We start from the raw sequence: 20,583 nt of genomic DNA, 5'->3' as shown, positions 1-20,583 counted from the left end.
AGTAGGTTTCGAGTAGGATCAGAGAGCTGGTATGTATGCTGTAGAACAAAGTCTTGCTGTTCTGTTGCACCAATTCAATTTTTAAATGGTGAAATGCCAACCCTTTAAAAGTGGCTTTCGCATGGGGAAGTTTAGTTGTTTAAAATATTTCTAAGGGGTTATCAGAGAGAGTAAAGGAAGGTGGTTTGCTCCTGTTTGATTTTTGTTTTTCCATAAACACAAAAGCACTTGTCTTACATCTGCTCCCTTAGGAAGTAACAGGAGCTCTGCATCTGTGGCAATGTTAAACAACCTAAACTTATGCCTGCCTCTAGAAGGTTGAAATATAGTTGACTCTGAGGGCTGCTGGGAATGAATAAATGGTGTGTGTATGCTTGGGTGAATAAGTCTTTGTAAGCGTGTCTATGGGTGGCGGCAAGGATGTAAATGGAGCATTTGTATGGTCTCTTCCTCCTGTGTGCTCCGTCTCTTTCCTTAGGCCCTGGCCGATAGCTCATGAATATTTCCTTTTACGATCTTTACTGTTTTGGCAGTACTTCTTTATTCCTTTCCTGAGGCCGAAATGATTTTGGTTGGATCAAGCCCAGTGATTTTAAAGGCAAGGGTGTGAAGAGTAGGCCTGAGAATATTTGCCTCCTTAGCAATGGGAAAGGTAGTGTACAAAACATATAAAATGTCTTCCATTGGATTTAGTGGTGTTTTTTTTTTTTTTTAATCTTATACAAATTTATGCAAGTTGTAATAAACTTGGGACATGGTAATGTTGTAATTAAAGCAGCTTTCTTCTCGCATTCTGCTGAAATAGATAATTAATTTGTTAGTGCATGAGCAGTAAGGCACTTCCAAGGCATGGTTTCAAGCATGAGGACTGGCAGCCCTGAGCAAAGGCTATGTTTACTTGTACGGCACTTTTTGCTATGAGCGTGTGTTGGTGTCATCACCTCTTTCACTCTGTGAATATTTCTGCCTCTGCCTTTACAAAGCTCAGAGAAATGAGAGCTCCATCTGGAAAAGATATCTCTGCAAGTACTTGCCACTGAACCTATAACTCATCCCTCTGCTTTAAAGTGAAAATAAAAATGTAGAAGGTGAAAACTATAAAGGTAAAGCAATTACAGATGCAAATGTTCCTTTGTAGCTTTTGCTGGGAGTCTAGACTGGCTTGCCTAGATCTTGAGCTTACTGCAAGTTATATTGCTTGAACTTTCTGTGTAGTGTTTTATTTTGTGGTGAAGTATTGAAAAGCCATATTCTAACGGCATCAGTGATTTTTTTAAAAATTTTTTATTTTCTCGAGCATTCCAAGCTGTACACAAATGGGTATCATAAGCAGGTACTTTTTTTTTAGTAAGTAGAGCTGCTGTTCCGGTCCCTTTGGCAAACCAACTCAAAGGGTGTACTGTGACTCCAGGACCAAATTTAGCCTTTGCCGTTGGCATTGCTCATCGAAACTGAGGGAGAATCAACATTGGGAAATACCAAGTTGGCCAACCAAAAGTCATTTGTTTTGATACACATCTGCGTGGAAGATGTACTCGAGGGAAAGGTTTGAACCTGCCTTTTATAGGCAGTATTGCCACTATAAAAACTGAGCTGTAAGTCAGGTGACATGGTAGTATGCAACTTACATTCTCAAAAGAAAACCAGAAAAGAAAAAGCTTTTTTTTTTTTTTTTTCAAGAGGCCATGAAACATTAGTTACTGATCGCTGGAGCATTAGGAGGGTTTATTGTGACGGTGGTGGTGATCAAGGCAAAGATGATGGCTCGATGAGGAAGTATTGTTCTGTACTGCAGGCTGCGGCAAATTTCCTTTCCTTAATTTTATTTGATCCCAACCCCTAGGCTGGCTCTAGGCATTCTCTGCCCATGAGCACCGTTTATGTGATCTGCCTCGCCTTGCCCGTAGCTGCTCTGGGGAATGAATTCTTAATCTTAACGCACTTTCACCTCTTTTATGATTCTGTGGTTTTCCTCCATTTCCTTCACTTCATTAGAATTCCCACTTGTAAACTGTGACTGGATTTCATGAACTGGAGCTGGATCCTGTGCTTGAAGATTTCTAGAAAGAGAGAATTTAACTTTACTAGAAGAAAGGTGCAAACATTTGTGCCTGATATTAGAAGAAAAGGAAAAGATTTGTTACTAAGTTACTGTGGGCACTTGGTGAGACTGAGTGTTTGTGGTGCATTAAAGGATAATTTTTTTGCATACTTTGAACTCTGTTTTTCATGAGTGACGTGCAGAAGGCTGGAAGGAGTCTTCCAGGACAGGTACAAAGTGGCTTAACTCTCTTACTTTATGCTCTGTTCACTGGAGGAAACAACTGTGAAGTGTTTTTTAAAATAACCTGGAGCCATTGTGAGGATGGTAAAAGCAAAGATAATTAAGGTTCTCTTACCTTTACTGGTTAGAGAGATGGGGAAAGCTCTACACACTTGGTTTGTTCAGTATGGAAATGGGGAAAAGTCCTGAATACAGACCAGTGATCCCCATTAATGCACTGCTGAAAACATACAATGTGGAGTTTTATGTAACAAAAAAGAAATGGGATTGCATCGCACCTGATCAGATTTTGGATATATTTTTATGAGGTGACTATGAATTGCTCCAACTCCCCTCCCCCCACCCAAACAAAAAAAAACCAATTCCCATGATTTTTATGACTTTACATGGGTCAAAAGTTAATGAATCCATGTTCAGGAATTACTTTTTTTTTTTAAGGAGGATTTGCCTTTTGGCGTAATCTCGGTGTGCCACTGGATTTCTCTGCTCTCTCATTTGTAGTAGTAGTATTTTGGCTTGGATGTTTTTCTTCCAGCTTCATCAGAACTTGCCCCATTGGACTACCGTACCCATGAGCCTTCATTAGCAGCTACGTGATGATTTCCCCCTCGTTAATAAACCCCTTTGTGGAGCTCAGCCATTGACGTGACCATCCCTGGCCAGAGACCACACGTCCTTTGAAAGTCCAGCCAGTAGGTGTCGCCACTGAGTGATGGCTAAGACTCTCTCCCACAGGTGCTGTGCACCTGCCCCCCACCCAACCTTTAGCCCCTGGCAGTTCAGGGAAAGGAAGACGTGAAATGGAACTCGGATCCTCTGCCTGGTGGTGCACAGCATGGCCCCACAATGCATTTGGTTTTATTTTTCATGTCTGTTTTACAGTTCATTTGATTTGGTTTTTTTTTCGCAGGCTGTTCCTACAGGTGGTGTTGGCTAGATGATAGCATGGGCCAGTCTGGCTAAGCTGGATGATGGCTTGGAACAGTGAATCCTGTTTTTGAAAGAGAATTTCTTTTGCTGTCAGCAAAGAATGGGAGGGAGCCTCTGAGTGTGTTTACTACAAATATAAAAGGGGAATGCATTTGATGTGTGGGCTGAAATACTGGAAAATCAAGATTTTTGAGAAGAGTTGAGATTCACCCCAGAATGACCTTCTGTTGCCTCTGAAGTTATTTCACCCCGGCCTCCGACATTCACAGCCGGTGTTATTCTCTCTTGCTGCCATTCAGTCTGCTTTTGCTGTTCCCTGCCGCAGATTTTTCAGTATCTTCTGGCAGCCGTTTTTGTAACTTGAATCCAGGGCTTCTGTGTACTGCAGCCACCAGGTGGGGGGAAACCTCCCTAACTACAAAGTGATGATGTTTTCTGTTGATTTGTGTACTGCATGCTAATCTGATTCACGACCCACACTGCCAGCCTTGCTCCAGCCGTGTCCATCCCGGGGTCAGCGGGGCCATCCACTGGAGCCCAGGCAGGGGACGTCGTGCTGGATTAAATTCATGCTGTCAAATAAGACATAGACGTCATTCTGCAAACCACACTAGCTTGCAGACTCTGGCAGCAGCAGAACATAGAGACAGAAAAAAACCTCACTGCTATTTTAGAGAGAGGGTTTGCCTTTTTTTTGTTTCTCATGACAGTCAAGTCACTTATTTGCATAGCATCTTAGTCTATGCTTGATAGTATTGAAAGAGACAATTAAATTCAGTGTGGTGCTGATTTTAGGTATTGATGTTTTTAGATTTAAGAAAATTGCAATGGATCGGTCTCCTTTATTCGTAGTGTGCACTGTGAAATTTGTGGCAGTTGAAGCTAGCACTGCCCACTTTGTGCCAGCGTGTGTTGGGGCAGGTGGGTTTTGTCCAGCTCCTTAGAGCCTTCAGACTACTCCTACTACATAACATTTCTATACCAGTACACGACATACACAGTGCTGTATAAACACACACAGAGTCCCTGCTCAATAGAGCTTACAGTCTAATAAGACAACATACAGGACACGAGACTTGGGGTATTTCATAAAGTAAGATAATGGTGAAAAAGAAAAGAATGTTAGTTAATTGGGATAAAAGCAGACACTTGGGCCTAAGATTTAAAAGCAGCCTCAAAAAGCTGGTTCTAGATAGGATTTAAACATGGCGAGAGAGGGAGCATGACGCACCAGTTCAGGAAGACTATTCCAAGCAAATGGTGCAGCCAGGTGAAAAGCAATCGGCAGCAGAGGAGAAGGGCACAGATAGGAGTGACTTATCTGATGAGCAAAGTGCAGGAGAGAGATAAGAGAGGAGAGGTAGTGAGGTGCTGCAGAGCGAAGGCATTTGTAGGTGAGAAAGAGGAGCTTGAACTGTATGCGGGAGCGGACAGGGAGCCAGTGCAGTGATCCTCCTAAACACCTAAGAATAAAATCTCTAAACAAACTGCAGATGGTAATTGCAGTTTTAAGCTGCAGTAACATGCAAATCCATCTGGTGCAGAAGTAGCTCACCAGGTGACAAAGATTACATGAATATTATATTCTTCAGTCTATAACCAGGAACTACCCTGGAATTTCAAATTCTGTCTTTTAGAAAGTGTCCTTCAGAGTTTGAGCTCCAAAGTCCAAAAAGAGCTGCAAAGGTTACTAGGGAAACTCATTTCAAAGACCATTGCTGTCTCTTTTATGGTTTTACAAATATTTACAAGGACCTATTTTTTATACTGCAGTGGATTGAAAGATCAGCAGCAGGATTAAATGCCGGTGCATGCCTCCATAAATATGACTTGTAAACTGGTCGATGTAATGAGACCTAGGCTAAAAAAAAAGTGCAGTAGACCTGTTGCAAAGCAATGCACCAAGCCTGGTGCATCTTACTACATCATCCTTGGAGCTGTTCACACATTCACTTACTGCAAAATCTGAACACGTTTCGGCCTCCATGCTGTTTGTGTGTGTGAGATGTGAAGTGAGCTATCCTAGTAGTCCTTGCTTGGGTAGGAAACATTCTTCCAGAGGAGGTGTTGTGTTTGTCTGTCCAGGCTTAATTACTGTAATTTTCATGTACGGCTTACAAATTAGTATTTAAGCTGTCATGAGTCTGGTGTGTTAAGTACCATTACAAATGTGAATCCTCCTTAGTCTGCCAACTAAACAGTCAGTAACAGATGTCTGCTCATCAAAGTTTCTTAGGGCTCACAGATTTGTACTGGATTCTGGGTTCATATTAGCTGTCTGGACTGATTTTACATTTGGTTTTCCTTAAATAACATTTATAGCATCTCTAAGGGGTGGGGGAAGAGTGGTGGGCTAAGGATCAGAGGAGCATAAAATAATTGTTTAAAGATCTGAAAATTCTTGACATTTTAATGATGGAAAAGGCATTGAGTGCCTTTTTAAATGCTGGAGCATGCTTTGTGGGTTAAAACTTTCTGTTATAAGCATCTTATGTGGCACTTAAAGCTGGAAAATCTTTGGAATCCCTTCGTTAAGTGTTGCAAGTACCTTCCTATTATATATATATATATATATATATATAGGGAACCTTGGCATTCCTTTGTAACAACTAAAAATGTTTGCATCTGCAAATGCGTTCAGCACACGGAGGTGGTGTGTCTGCGCAGGTAGAAAATTATGTGCATATAATAAATTCCATTTTTAGGTTTTCTTGTAAGAAGTATACCCGATGGGGGAGTCTTTGCCCATCTGTCTGACCTCACTCACAGGCACAACTACAGGAGGAAGAATCTTGTGCTTTGATGACATTTACTAATGTATCCCAGTTACAGCTGTTGAGAATTATGCTGGTTGGATTTGTAAGTCTCTGATTTTTTTTATTTTTTGGTACAGATAATGCCAGGCAGACAGACACCACTCCCACATCTGTATACTCTGTGGGAGTATACCCCTTTCATTTTTTTTTAAGGAGTGAATCATTAAAAATGTTAATTATTAAGAGTTGATTTCAGCAGGTAAAATGTGTATTGATTGAGGTTATCAGTTGTATGATGAACCAAAGTCTTAGCATCTTTCAACAGTTCCCTGGGGCTGGAGTGACATACTCTGCCCTCTGGCCACTTCTCTTCTAAATTGTAAAAATGGCAGCTCCTAAAGTAGGATGTTCAACCCTAGGAGAAGCCAATGAATGCCTAAAGGTGCTCCTGGCAGAGAAGGGTAGAATCTTAATAACCGTCACTCATTCAGCTAACAATATCTATGTAATATCCTGCGAGTTATTTTTTGTTAGATTATAAGCATTTTTGAAGAGCCGTGTTTTCAGTTCACATTTGAAGCTTTTTCTTTCTGTAATCAGAAGTAACGACTCCAGCAGAGAGTTCCACAACTTGGGCCTGCTATGGAGAACATTCGGTCTCTTATTTGCGTTAGATGAGTGCTCCTTTGTGTAGGTACGGTTAATAGTCCTTTGTTTTGTGATCTCGGGGTTGGTTGTGGTATGTATGGTTGGAGAGTCACGCCCAAGAGCAGGAGTTTCTGTCATTGATTATGTTGACGTTTAGTGTTTAGTGCTTTCTGGTGGATTATTGATTGTACAGGCAGCCAGTGTAGCTCTATCAGTGATGGGGTAATGTGGCCAAATTTCCTTGTCCCCAACAAGAGTCTTGCAGAAGCATTTTGTAGTAGCTGCAATGGTTTTAATAGTCCTGAGGGTAGGCCTGGTAAGAGAGTTGCAGGAATCTATGTTTGAGAATATTAGTGTTTGTAAAACAGTGCGGAAGCCCTGGAGTGTTTTGTAGAGATTTCAACCTAGGTAAATTTTGTAGCTTAGAGTATCCTGTTTAATTAATTTGTGCTTTTTCATTGTGATGTTCTCATAGGTCCCATTCTTGTTCAGGCGTTTCTCCCATTTTGTGTCTATGGTGGAAAATGCGTAGTAAATGAGACCTACGTTTTTGCTGCTTTAGTTGTTCTTTATCTCAAAACAAAAATCACTTGTAACACAGAATAAAAAAAACCGAAACCCATTGCAGTGGATCGGGTGGTTAACCAGCTGGCTGTGCAACTCTAGCCCAGGCACCTCTGAAGCTGCTCCTTCAGTCCTAGAGTTTATTGTGGGAATTTGAGTGAATCATTGCAAGGAAATTATTTTCATTTACACACTTTTTTTTTTTTTTTAACAGCACTTATATTCAGAGTACTGGACAGCTTTTAATAAGAGGCAGTGGAGTATAAAGTGAGCCGAAGTAGGTCCTTTTCCACCTGGAGGACTTGGCTTTTAGTTCTTGTGAATCCAAGTCCAAGGTGCTGTGCTGTGCCTCTCGGCACCACAGAGAACCGCTGGAAGCTTTGCTGCTCGGTGTAGCACAGGGAGCCGGGGGAGAATCTGTGTTCTATCAGCAATTATCAGATTAACACTCCAAAGAGATGATGGCTTGGCAGCCTTTTGAGTGCTTTAGATAGGGAGCCGGGATGTGAATATTCTATTTATACTTTTTATCAAGTTGCAGGGATGAAGTTCAGGAATTTGACACATGCTGGATAAAAATGTATCCTCTTGCTAAACCTCTTTTTTTTTTTTTCTGAAATCTGACAAACTGCATTTCCCAGCTGCTATGCAGGATCCGTTCTTGGCCTGCCAGCTTTCTCTTGCATCTCTGAGCTTCCAGCTCAGTTGTAATCTGCCCCTGGGCTATGGCACCGTGAGCCTTCACTTGTAACTACCCAACATTTTTTATTTTTATTTTTTGTACCCTCTTGATCTCTTCCAGTTTACTTTGCTCAGTTATTGCAATGATAGGTCCATGGCCACAAGCCATAGACCGGTCCTCGAGACACACACAGAGGCCCCGTTTTCAGGATATCCATGACGAATTTTGCAGGGGAGAGATTTGCATTGGAGAGAGACTGCCTCCTTTGTATGCAAATCTGTCTCTTGAGTATTCACTGTGGCTATCCTGAAAACGTGGTCTATTTGTGGTTCCGGTAGGTGTGGCGGTTGAGCGATGGCTAGGACTCTGCCTGGTGGCAAACCATTGGTGAAGGTCCGTGAGTGTGATGGGGCTGGAGGGGACTTGGCCTTATGAGAAAGCTGTACTAGGCCTCGTCTTTTGCACTTGTGGAGGGGCAGGTATGTTATTGCTTGTGACTACCTTTTTTTTCTCTTGTAGTGCAAAATGTACTTTGACATCTTGGTTTTGAAACCACAGTAGCCAAATGATTGTGTAGATAAAGGAGCTTAAATTTTGATTATACGCTAACTTATTGTGGACCATATTTTGTACTGCTTGCTTTTCTTTGATGCCATTAGGAAGTAGCAGTTTGTTCTTTTAATGGGGCTAAAGTTGAGTGGTGCAGTTTTAATATTTACAAAAATTAAAATGCATTTCCAGGTACTTGCATCTTCTCATATGCTTTGAAAACTATCTGGGGCAGAAAGTGTGAGAAATCTACAGCTTTTTTTTGTTTTTTTTTAAAGAGGATTCCAACAGTGGAAGTGAAATGTCAATCTTGAGGTTAGAAATCAAGAGCTGGCAAGGCAAGACGGCTCCTCTGTGTGGTGCCTGATGGCCATAGGAGCCCCTGCACTAGCTGCAGCCCATCTCCCTCTCCTCTTGGGGTTGAGGGCCTATGTCCAAGCCCTGCTGTCCAACCCGAACCCCTCGTGCGCTGTAGCTTCCATCATGGGCAGGTTGCACCATTTCTTTCTTTACTGCTGAGTTACTGTAAGCTCCACTTTCCACACCTCTCTCTCTCTCAGTGTTTGGAGCACATTTCTTCCTGTGTTAAAATGTTTAAAAAAAAACCCCCACCTCAGGTTCTTCCTCTCTAGAAGCCGCTTTGTGCTCCCAGCTGGATGTCATTTCTTATTCTGAGTGTGACTGCTTGGTACTCTCTCTTTTTTTTTCTAGTTGCTTGTAGCTCTCTGTCCTTTTAGACTGCATCGAGTGAGTGTCCATCTTCAATGCGTCATGGACTCCCGCAGTTGTTCCTTTTCCTGCCTTCGTACTCTGGAAGCTGGCATTACGCACCTGCCTTCCAGAGATGTCGGGAAGCAAAATGACATTTGCGATTTTTGACTTCCTGAGCACCATTTCGAGCCGTTGCAGTGCTGCTGCCGGGAAAGATCTGCTGAGCCGGGCTTCCATCCCTTGGGTCGGCTGAGGTTGGGGAGGGGACTGTAGGGGGACCAAGGTCACAGCCCCTGGCCAAGGACTCTTGCTGCAGTGCCCGGGGTACGTGAAAGCAGGCGGAGAGGATGCTTTGCAAATGGCAGGCTCACGGCCATGTTAACCTAGCAAAGAATACTTACAATTGAGCTGGAAGCCGAGGAAACTGCCGGGCCGAAAAGCGCAAACAGATACTGAAGGTGCTTAGAACAAGTGATCCCGGAAATTGCACAGGCCCTGAAAGCGAGGTTTGCTGCCAGGTTTGTCGTTTTTAAAAAGCTGATTTTGGTTTGCTTTGGTGTTTCCCACCCCCGCTCCTGGGGGCACCCAGCCAGTCGGGTTTTCAGGACTGCCACAAGGAATATGCACGAGATTGGAGACCCCCGGAGTATTCTCCTAGCCCGACTGGCTAGGCGCCCCCAGGAGCGGGGCGGGATACGCTGGAATCTTATTGCAAAGATGCTTCCCATCGGTTTCCAGACGTGGCTGTACAACTCGTTTGTAAGCCGATGCAACGCTTTCTTTCTTTTTGGACAAGAACAGCAAATCTTGCTCCGGTTTGCGATCCTGGGCTCTGTTTTTCTGGTGGCTTTCCGGTGAATGGGGGGGGGAGGGGAGGATGCCGACTCCGTTGGGATGGTTTGCCTGGCTTTCCTGGTTCGGGTGCATTTTGACGTTCTCCTGTCTGCCGAGGTGGGAACCCAGCCCGTGCGATGTTGGCGCTTTTCACTCGCTGTTGCCTAGAAACGCTTTGGCCAATCTCCTCCTTGCGGCCTGAGCTGAGTTATTCCAGTCCAGGCAACGTTTGGCAGAGATGAGCGCCACAGCTTTTTATTTTTCCTTTCTGGCCCAGTGCTCATGGACTCTGTTATACGGTGTTTGGTGCAGGGGATCCCACCTTAGTGATTGTACCATAAAGTAGCCGGGACTGTAATGAGCGCTGCCTTAATTAGCAGGAGCAAACGTTCTGCTGGACTCGCATACCTTGCAGGCATTTGGATTACCGGGTCCGTGGGCTAGAGGAGGAGGGCAGACCCTATAAAGCCCTGAGCATGGGAAGTGTCTTTCCTTAGGGCCCGTCTTGTGCAGCTTGATCGCCCCCCCCCCCCCCAGGAAGACGCTGGGCGAAGGTTTGCACGAACCCTAATGCCGTGTAAATAGCGTTTTTGAGTTTTTCTGTGGGGGCCGAACCTGAGGTGCTTTATTTCAGCGAGATACAGTGAAGTGATTACGGGCTCATTCTTGGCAGCCTCGACTGCGGTTTTTGGAAGCTGTGTGCCTGAAGGTTAGCCAAGGATTTATTTTTTTTTGAAAAGTCCAATGGAAATTAAAAATTGGAACCATTTCCCGAGTCTTCCCATGCAGATACATACTTCTGAATAACGTTTGTGAAAGACGTTTCCTCTCTGTGGCGCCGCATGCTGTGGCTGGATGATGGAGTGGCCTCGGGAGGCTGCAGGACTCCCACCCCAGATCAACGTGGACCTTGGGTATAATTCACATTCATTAATCTTTTGAGCTAGTGGATGTGGCCCTTGTGGTGCAGAACTGGCAGGTGGATGAGTTCTGCGTTTGTGTTCACCTTCTTGACAGCGAGGGGATGATGATTTTGCTGTCCAGGTCTATTCAATCCCAGGCCCCTCTGAAGCTGCTGCTGTAGCAGAACTCTGGAAAGTGATCCCGTTTGCTCACATCAGACCTGGTGTTGAGCAGCCTTATCCATGCACGGGTTTTCTACCCGTGCAAATGAAGACCTGGCTTCCGGAGATGGCTGAGAAGGTAACTACAAGTTGTAGTGGTGTAGCTAGCTGTATTCATTCATTTATTTTGCGAAAAGCAGCCCATGAAAACACCTTCATGTGGTTTCACTGAACTGCGAGTTAGCGAATTGTGCATTAGCAGCGCATTCTAGCTCACAATTTTAGCAAACGTTCACATGCAGCAGACTATTTGTGAAGGGGGAAGGGCCCAATGATTTTTACAAAAGAGGGGCTTTCCATTCAAAAGGCTGTGAAATTTCAATGCCTTTATGTGGTTTTTTTTGGTTTTTTTTGCACAAAGCCTTTTTTTTGAAAAATCACTTTACATTTCGGTATATCAGCCTCCCAAGCCAAAGAATGAGCCCTGGAGGAGCCTGAGCTCTCGCCTGACTTGAGTGCATACATCACTGGGACCCGCCAGGCTGGCCGTGGAAAGCAGTGGCTTCATAACTGAGTGGATGCCTGTAAGCTTATCTTCTGGTCGTGCGCGCTTTAAACTATGATATCATGGGAACTGTTGTGTGCGTTCCCTGAGACGCTGGCACTGTGGACACTGTTCTGTCAGAAGAGGCAGCTCTGCAATAACAGAGGAAGAGTTCATGTGCCGGTCCTGACTGGAGAGCTCACCAGGGATTTAGTTCATCCCTTGGCCAGTCTGATCCTTTCTTATTGTGCATAGAGCCCCTAACAATTTTCCTGTAGCTAACTTTGGAATGGCTTTCATTTGGAAATAACTAGGTTTGTTTTATCTGATGGAAAACGGACTTGTGGCATTTGGATTTGAACTGGCTGGACCAGAGACATTTATCAGTTTTCCTGCTATGCAAGGTTACGGAAGGCAGGCACGTGCTAAAGTCATTACTGCAGCTTTCTATAGGAGACTGGTGACCCGCATTGAGAGAACACATTCCAGGCATGTAATGAATGGGTCTACGGTAAAAGGTCGCATGCGAGGAATGGGCTGTTGTGAACATGGTTGGGCAGTGCGGTTGAGTCACCCATAAACTGACATGGAGCCCTGCTGCTTTAAAGTGCAGGGCTAGATGTAGGATTTACCAATAGGCAGCCATCCTGCTGTGCAAGGATTGTTCATTTTACATCATCCACTGAGGCGTTGCATCATCTTTTGGAAGGAGAAAACCAGTCGGCAGTCCATATGCCTAAGGGTAACGAGATAGAAATGGGATTGGTTTACAGTGTCTGAGCCAATTTTTCAGTATCCAGACTGGAGAAGGCTATTCTGGAAATGATATGAGGACCATATGGATTGGTGTTATCTGTTGCATTCTTTGAACTCCCCAGCTGGAAAAGCATGTCATTGATGTCAAGATACTGTCCACCCTATGAGGGTACAGAGTGATGGCATTAGGGGCCTTTTGCAGCGGTCAGGGTTTTTTTTTCCCTTAAACAGCGAGGGGTATGTATATGCTCCATCCTGGCAGGTGGTGGATGTACATCCACTCACGAAACATTTTGATGAAATGAACATTGAATGTAAGCTGCTTTGAAGTGACTGGCTAGACCCAAAACAGAGTTGTGTATCCTAACAGTTTTGGTGATGTCATCTGGCATGTATCCACGAGACAGCCCTAGGTTAGATGCCCTTTTGAAATAAATAGCCGCCTATTCCCATTTGTATCATCAATGTGAAAAGATCTGCTCAGGCTAAGAGCACAGCTTCAAGTCCTGCTGGAGTCCCTGGGATACCAGAGAGGGTGAGACCTCTGGGTGATATACAGTGGACCGATGAGTGAGTGGGAAAGTTACCCGGATAAGAATTCTGTGGAATGTCCCTGACTAGTGCCATGGGTGTAGTTACCCAGGTAACCTTCCAACCAGCACTACCCACCTAAAGTTGGCCAGGTATGTCCGAATTATCAGGAATGTCCCCAGCTAAAGTTTGTGTGGGTATTACATTTTTTTTTAATGTTTATTTTTTTACTTGTATTTCACCTTTTGGGACTAGCCAGTCACTTCAAAGCAGCTTACATTCAGGTACCATGGAGGGTGAAGTGACTTGTCCAAGGAGTGTTGATGGCATTTGAACCCTGGCTTCCCTACCCTTATGGCTGCTGCTGTAACCCCTAGGCTACTCCTATTTGCCCAAACCAAATTCTGCCAGGACGTGAAGGGCTGGGGGATTTTGTAAAGCATGCGGTTTTTGAATCTTAACTGCGCCGTGATTGCGTGGCATCCCTTTTAGGCAGATTAACTTTCTGGGTGCCTTTATAGGAAAGCCAGGGCCTAATGGTTTAATTTTGCGACCCAGCGTGCAGAAAGTAAGTTCTACCAAAAGCACCTTGGAAAGAGCTGAGTAATTGTTCCTGCTGACTGGTCGCTGCAGACAGTCGACACGCACAGTTTACTACGAACAAACTGAGCTGTGCTGGAGGGAGCCACAGCATCCCACGCCATACTCGGGCTGGCAGTAAGTTGGCATAAGGTAGATGTTATTGAGCTAACTTGTCGTCAGAGGCTGGAGTAGAGGCAGTGATTTTTGTCTGTGCATAGTCTGCTGTAACTTTTGAAAAAAATGTCGCTCTCAGTAATATAATATAGTATCCGAAGCATGCTGAATTTAAATCTGTGGTGTTCAAATCAACATGATGCAATCTGCTTTAGTTTGGTTCTCTGAGCCTGCTGGTTACATGTAGATGTGGGAAGGCAATTACTATGAATCCTACTGTATTCTTTGGTCCTAATATTTTTCAAAATGAGGAACTAGTAGTGGGTTTCTTTCTTTGGAGCTGTTAAAGAAATGATGAGCGACAGAGCCGTGTAAAACTGACGCCATAGACAGTTGCTCGTAGGAACCGTGATTCTAGTGAGCCCCTCGGGGTTCAGGCTCCTAGATCATTTTAAAATACCTTTTGAGTTAGAAAAGGGAAGGCGGTAGAACAAACTCTAGCCAAGAAGGAACAGGATTAGCAATTGTTAGGTTTGCTGTTGAGTGTCAGTTCGTTTCAGTGTTTGTTCTCCTCCAGCTCGGTCTGCCCCCATGCCAGCCTTACAATACCAGTTTGCTTTGAAAGTGGAGGCTTGGTATTTGCGGGGCTGGCCTGGTGGCTGAGTGACAGAGCTGTGCATCGCCATGCAGAGGGATCGGGAGCCAGTTCTTGGGTCAGCCAGGGCTGGGGGTGGGCTGGAAGTGGTATTCCCAGACCTAGGGCGGGGGTGGAAACATCCCAGTCCCTTTGCAATGGCAACAGCTAGGGATTGGATTAAGGATCCACGATTGCAGGATTCTGGAAGGAGCCCTGGTAATTTTCCTGGCCCAGGACTGCAGTGACTGGGCTGGGGAAAGCTATTGGGAAGGGATATAAAATAAGAACAAAGAATATTTACTTAACAGCTGTGCAGCTTTTCTTCCAAGTACCAGTAACCATGTGAGTAGAAAGGACAATGTCCCTGTGAGTCTAAGGGGCATGTGGTGCACAGACGTCACCTTTTCAGACATCTGAAGGCTTTGAGCATGGAGATGCTGGACTGAAGGTGCTGTGTGAACTAAAAGTGCAGCGGTCAAAAAAGCAAACAATGTTAGAATTATAGGAAGGGGCTGGTGAATACACTGAGAATGTCATATTGCCTCTGCATCTCTCCATGATGGGACTGCACCTTGAATACTGTGTGCAGTTCTGGGTTGCTGCATTTCAAAAAAAGATATAGCGGAATTAGAAAAAGTACAGAGAGAGAGACCAAAATAATGGGGATGGAACGCTCCCCTGTGAGGAAAGGCTAAAGAGGTTAGGGCTGTTCAGTTTGGAGACAAGACAGATGAGGGGGGTGTATGATAGAGGTCTATAAAATGAGAGGACTAGAATGGGTAAATGTGAATCTAATTCAAGAACTAGAAGTCACTCCAGGAAGTTAGCATATTTAAAACAAATTAGAGGTTTTGTTTTTTTCAACTCAATGCACCATTAAGCTCTGGAATTCATTGCCAGAGGATGTGGTTAAGGCAGTTAGTGTAGCTGTGTTTAAAAAAAAAAAAAAAAAGGTTTGGATAAGTTCCTGGAGAAGTCCATAAACTGCTATTAATCAAGTTGACTTAGGGAATAGCCACTGCAATTACTGGCTTCAGTAGCATGGGATCTATTTAATGTTTGGGCACTTGCCAAGTACTTGAAACCTGGCATGGCCACTGTTAGAAACAGGATGCTCGGCTCTTGATGGACCTTCTGTCTGACTTGTATGGCAGCTTCTTAAGTTCTTATGAGCACATGCTTTATTGAGACTGTGGTAATGTGAACTCGGGAATGAAATCCCTGCAGTGCCCCCCTCCCCCCCCCCTCCGCATTGTACTATACCACCTCCTGCGGAGAAAGCAGTGCTCTACTCTCCCTCCCCCCACCTTCCTTGTTACCTGGTGCTCTGCCTAACACCCTGTCCCACCTCTGCACACCTGCTGCTTCCAACTAAAAAAAAAACAACCCACACACAAACGCTATCCTAAGAGCCCTCAAGCTGGGGATTTGTTTGAGGCGGATTGGATGGGCCACTCGGTTTTATCTGCTGTGATCTGTGCTCTGTATCCTTTCCTCACTCGTGTAAGTGAGCAGTTTTGATGCTACTTAAACACTCGCACAGGATTAAGAGAGACCTCATTTAGTTTTTGGCAGTGGTAATCACTCTAGGCAGTTTCATGAAATGAAACTGTAAACCTGTCAGCAGAGTTCGCTTTAAACTGCTCCCTCCTACGTTTCTAAGGTGAGCCGCAATGCACTGGGAGTAGCTGTATTGGACCCTCGCCTTTCTTGTACCACTTCAAGTCACTTTTATTTCTTCAGTGGGAAGACGTCGGCTCGTGTTTAAGATGGTGGCAGGCACTTTTGTGATTCATGGCCTGTAAGGTGCCACCAGCCTCTTTGTTTTGGATACTGCGGCCTAACACAGCTGGCCCCTCTGGAAGCAGAAAGTGAGCAAGGGGGGTATCGTCTTGTACGATCACACAGTGGGGTTCCCCCATGGGCAGAACGGAGGGGAAACCCCGGAGAGCCTTCCCCCACCGGCCTGCCCTGCCAGGAGTGGGCAGATCAGCCATGAGCAGTGGGCAAGGCCGAGGCCCAGCTGTGGGGGCCCGTGCAGAGAGTACCAGGACCTGCAGCAGGGGGTTTGTGCCAGAGCTGCTTCGGAGCAGACAGCGAGGAACGCTGGGAAATAAAGCAGACGGGGCCTGCACCCAAAGCTGAGCAGCGGGGGAGGGTCTAGGAGGGCTCTGCGGTGTTAGGTGGGACGAGGGCGCGTTTCTTGACGTTCATAGAAGGTGAGAGAGCTGTCCTGGGATGAAGGGCTGCAGGGGAGGGGGTGGTCCTGATTCAGCCCCCATGTGAAAAACAGCAAGAACTGTTAGAGATTCAGTGCGTGCTGAAAGCCTCAAATCCCTCACTGGGGCAGAAATACAATCTTTATCCGTTCTGATCGGGAGGCTGAGTTGGAGGATGGACTTGTGAGGGTTGGATATATATTTTTTTTGGAAGTTCAATTTGTGGTGATTAATTCATTCTAATTTTCCCATCCTGGGCTCTTATTCTTGAGGGTCCCGGACCAGTCCAGCTCTCTTTCAGGATGGCCATAAATTTAAAGCCACCCCACCCCCCCCGACCATGCAAAGAAACCTCCATGAACGTTCAGGGTGGGAGACTGCAGACCCAGGCCCTCCTGCGGCTCTCTGGGACCAGAGTTTGAGCCTCCACCCCAGAGACAGCTGCAGGCTTATTTCTGACAGAAAAGCAGAGGTGTTTGTTGTTTTTTATTTTTCCCCCCCAGTTCTGTTTGGAGAAAAATACTGCCTGGCACCTCCTCCCCTCAGCACAGGGGGCGCAGAGCAAGCTGAGTTGCCATTGTTGCGTTTACTAAAGTCTGTTCTTGCCGAGGAGCCTGGGCGCTGAATCACCCATCCCTTCCGTGAAGATCGGGCAGTGTCCCCCCTCCTGCCAGGGCCTGAGCTGTAGTTCCCCAGTATGTCTGGCACGCAGCAGAACAAAACATGGCCCCCAGCACCCGGGTGCGCAGGTTGGGCCATCCGTCCTGGCGGGCACTGCCGTAAACGCTTCTGCTGGCACAGAAAAATGGTACCGCGGCCCTCCTGTGGATGTGGTGACCTAGCAGATTCAACCGGGTCTTCATTACGTGTTGTGTTTTTTTGTTTTTTCTTTTAGCAGAATGAAGAAAAACGGAGCCTCTCCCTGGGGGGCCACGTGGGTTTCGACAGCCTCCCGGATCAGCTGGTGAACAAGTCGGTCACGCAGGGCTTCTGCTTCAATATCCTCTGTGTGGGTGAGTGGAGGGGGCGCGGCTGGGGTAGATTCTCCTTCTCCCATTCCTTCCCTCTTGTCCTGCTTGCTTTTTTTTGCAATCACACTTTTTTTTGTTTGTTTTATTGGGATTACGGCGCTATAAGTCTTCTTATGTACAGCTGTGCAGGGTTTATACCCCCGCCATCCCCCTGGCTGAGAGGGTGCGGGTCACCGTTCATTGCAGAGCGCGGCCCCCGGCTGCGCTGGTAGCCGATGGAAGCTTCTCCAGCCTTCCCCTCCCACCGCTGGCCCGAGGAGCAGAGCTGGGCTCAGTAAATAACTTTTTTTTTTCCCCTAAGTGAGCGCTGCCTTGCCATGAGAGCTTTGATGGCTGTTTTTGTTTTGTGAGAGCGCTAGCAGCGGTCGTGCAGTCACAACTGGGCAAGCAGGGACCTGTGGCTCTTCCCTCTGACTCCGGTTAGTCTCTCTTTAAAATAAAACTAAAGTCTTCCATCGACAGCCCAAGAGTATTCATACTGCACAAATTGTGTGGTCTTAATTATTATTTGGCTTCCGATCATATGGGGATTTTTCTAACTTGGATGGTTGGAAATTTATTATTATTTTTTTCCAATTTATTTAAGAGCCAGCCCTCATTGGTCTGTGTGCCAGGAGCCTTCATGTGCAACTATGTTAATTAGTTTCCCCTATTTTTTTCATATCTCCATCACAGTGATCCTGCACTGGAGCTCCCTAAGTCTGGTCACTGGGTGTTGGCGTTGAGTGGTGGCTGAGACCTCGCCTCCCACCAGCCCGAGGAGCAGAATCTTAGCTTGGAAATTGAGCAGAGGTTCTCTGCATGGTGGCGCGCAGTGCTTGCCACCAGGTTGGTGTGCAGTGCTGCTTGCCACCAGGTTGGCGCTAGATGCTTAACATTTTTTTCTTCCCAAAAGTTCAAATTGGCCATCGCCACCACCACTCCCTGCTGTCTGCCTTCTTGAGCTTCACCAGAAGTCTGGTTTTCCGCCTGTTCAAGAGAAATGTGCGTGCTCTGCATACAGTTTGCATGGGCACGATGGGTCCGAAGACCCAGACCTGTTTAGGGCTCTTGTGAAGGCTGCACATGAGGATGTTAGAAATGCAGCCGTGAAACGGACACCATTAATACAAGTTGGTTTTTGGTTTGTAGGTGAAACTGGCATTGGGAAGTCCACATTGATGAACACGCTTTTCAACACCACCTTCGAGACAGAAGAAGCCAGCCATTATGAAAATGGAGTCCGCTTGCGACCACGGACGTATGACCTCCAGGAGAGCAATGTGCATCTGAAGCTGACAATTGTGGACACAGTGGGATTCGGGGACCAAATCAATAAAGAAGACAGGCAAGTTATTCACCCTGCACTCATCCCTGGGTTTGCTCTTTGGATAACAGTCATTAAGGTGTCCTTTTTGTTTCTATACTAATTTTAATTCCTGAGGAAGTATTTACTGTTTGAAAGGGTCTGAAAGCTCTGGCTGATTGACCGTTGTCAGTGCTGTGAATCAGCTAAAATTGGGGCCATGCAGTGCAGAACCCCACATGGGTAATGTACACTGACAGATGAGCAGGAGGGGAGAGCACAGACAGCTGAAGCCTGAACTCGAGGAGGGACAAGGCATTGCCAACCCTATAAGGAATAAAATATATGGAACCAGAAAAACAAGAGAGGAGACCTAGGAATAAGATAGATGAAGTAGGAGAGCCAGGAAATTGCAAGTTAACTAGAAGTTTCCTAGAGTGTAGCCAGATGGACTCAGGACCAATGGGTTTATGCTCCCCTGCCAGCAGATGGAGACTGAGTCAGATTTCAAAGCTGATGTCACTCGAGATACATCCCTGTGGTGACCTCAGCCTTTAAGTATTTCTCCGTCTCCAGCAGATGCAGACATGCTTTCCCTATGGGGATTGCTGTTCCTTTTGGAAGAAGAAATTCTACTTATAAATTAGAGAAATAATTGAGCCCCGCTCTCCTGTGCTGATACCTAAAGGTCCCTCCCCCAGTTGAGAATTCCTGAGGCGATTTCAGAGATCCCTCAGAGATGTACTTTTGTCCAGTAGCCAGTTCCCGGCATGGACTTTGCTGCTGAAGTAGCTGAAAGGCAGCGGGTACAGGAAGCTGAGCACGGCAGTGACAGCCAAAGCCCTCTCACCCCTCAGTCGGAGTTCAGGTTCGTCCTGAACTCCCCAGTGACGTTTTTCTGATCCACCCTCAGGGGATTGACTGTCCCTCTTCTACCAATGGTGGATCGAGATCACTTTGGCCAAATGGATACTGGAGGTCATACAAGAAGGGTATGCACTGAAATTTTGCAGCACTCCTCGGAACATGTTCATGATATCTCCTTGCCACTCCCAGCACAAGAAGCAGGCAGTGGAGACTACCTTGTTAAAGCTCCTCAGGATGAGGGCTATAATCCCAGTACCTGCACCCCAGGCAAATACGGGGTGTCATTCCATCTTACCCAAGAAGGAAGGTTCCTTTTGCCCCATGTTGGACCTCAAGAGCATCAACTGAAATCTAGAGTGATTCATTTCCGCATGGAAACCCTACGCTTCGTGATAATGGCCTTACAGACAGGAGAGTTCTTAACATCCCTGAACCTATCCAAGGCCTACCTACGTATTCCAATCTGGCAAGAACATCAACGTTTCCTATGCTTTGTGGTACTGGGTCGCCATTATTGATTCTGGACACTGCCCCCAGAACACTTTCCAAGATTATGGTGATCTTAGCGGCAGAGTTGAGAAAAGAGGAAATCCTGGTGCACCCGTACTTAGACAACTGGTTGATCTGGGCAAAGTCCGTGGAAGAGAGACTCCAGGTGACCAACAGGGTGACTTCCTTGCTTCAGGAACTCGGTTGGATCATAAACCTGGACAAAAGCAGCCTCAAATCCTCCCAGTCCTTGGAAAATCTGGGAGTCCAGTTCGACACCAAGCAGGGCAATGTCTTCCTCCTGACCACACGGAAGGAAGTTTATGTCCCAAGTGTGTCTGTTGATGAACATGATAGTTCCACACCATTGGGAGTATCTTGAAGTCCTCTGTTTGATGGTGGCAACTTTGGAAGTAGTGCCATGGGTGAGTCCATATATGCGTCCACTTCAGTGCGCCTTGCTGTCACTTTGGAACCCACTTTCTCAAGACTATTCGATTCACCTC

At 45.8% G+C, this 20,583-nt stretch overlaps 1 protein-coding gene across 7 annotated transcripts in view; it reads left to right on the top strand.

Moving 5' to 3' along the window:
- Nucleotides 1–20,583, top strand: part of SEPTIN8 (septin 8) — a 58,577-nt gene that overhangs the window by 6,221 nt on the left and 31,773 nt on the right. For 6 of the 7 annotated variants that reach the window (XM_029584104.1, XM_029584102.1, XM_029584101.1 and 3 more), the window contains exons 2-3: nt 17,301–17,418; nt 18,568–18,763. In XM_029584104.1, coding sequence (XP_029439964.1) covers nt 17,301–17,418; nt 18,568–18,763 — 314 coding nt within the window. The remainder of the gene's footprint in view (nt 1–17,300; nt 17,419–18,567; nt 18,764–20,583) is intronic. The other variant, XM_029584105.1, reaches the window with a different exon arrangement.

The sequence above is a fragment of the Rhinatrema bivittatum genome, chromosome 18, assembly GCF_901001135.1.
Source record: "Rhinatrema bivittatum chromosome 18, aRhiBiv1.1, whole genome shotgun sequence".
NCBI classification, from domain to species: Eukaryota; Metazoa; Chordata; class Amphibia; order Gymnophiona; family Rhinatrematidae; genus Rhinatrema; species Rhinatrema bivittatum.
The sequence above is the reverse complement of the archived record's forward strand: the minus strand, read 5'-3'. Positions and strand labels throughout refer to the sequence as shown.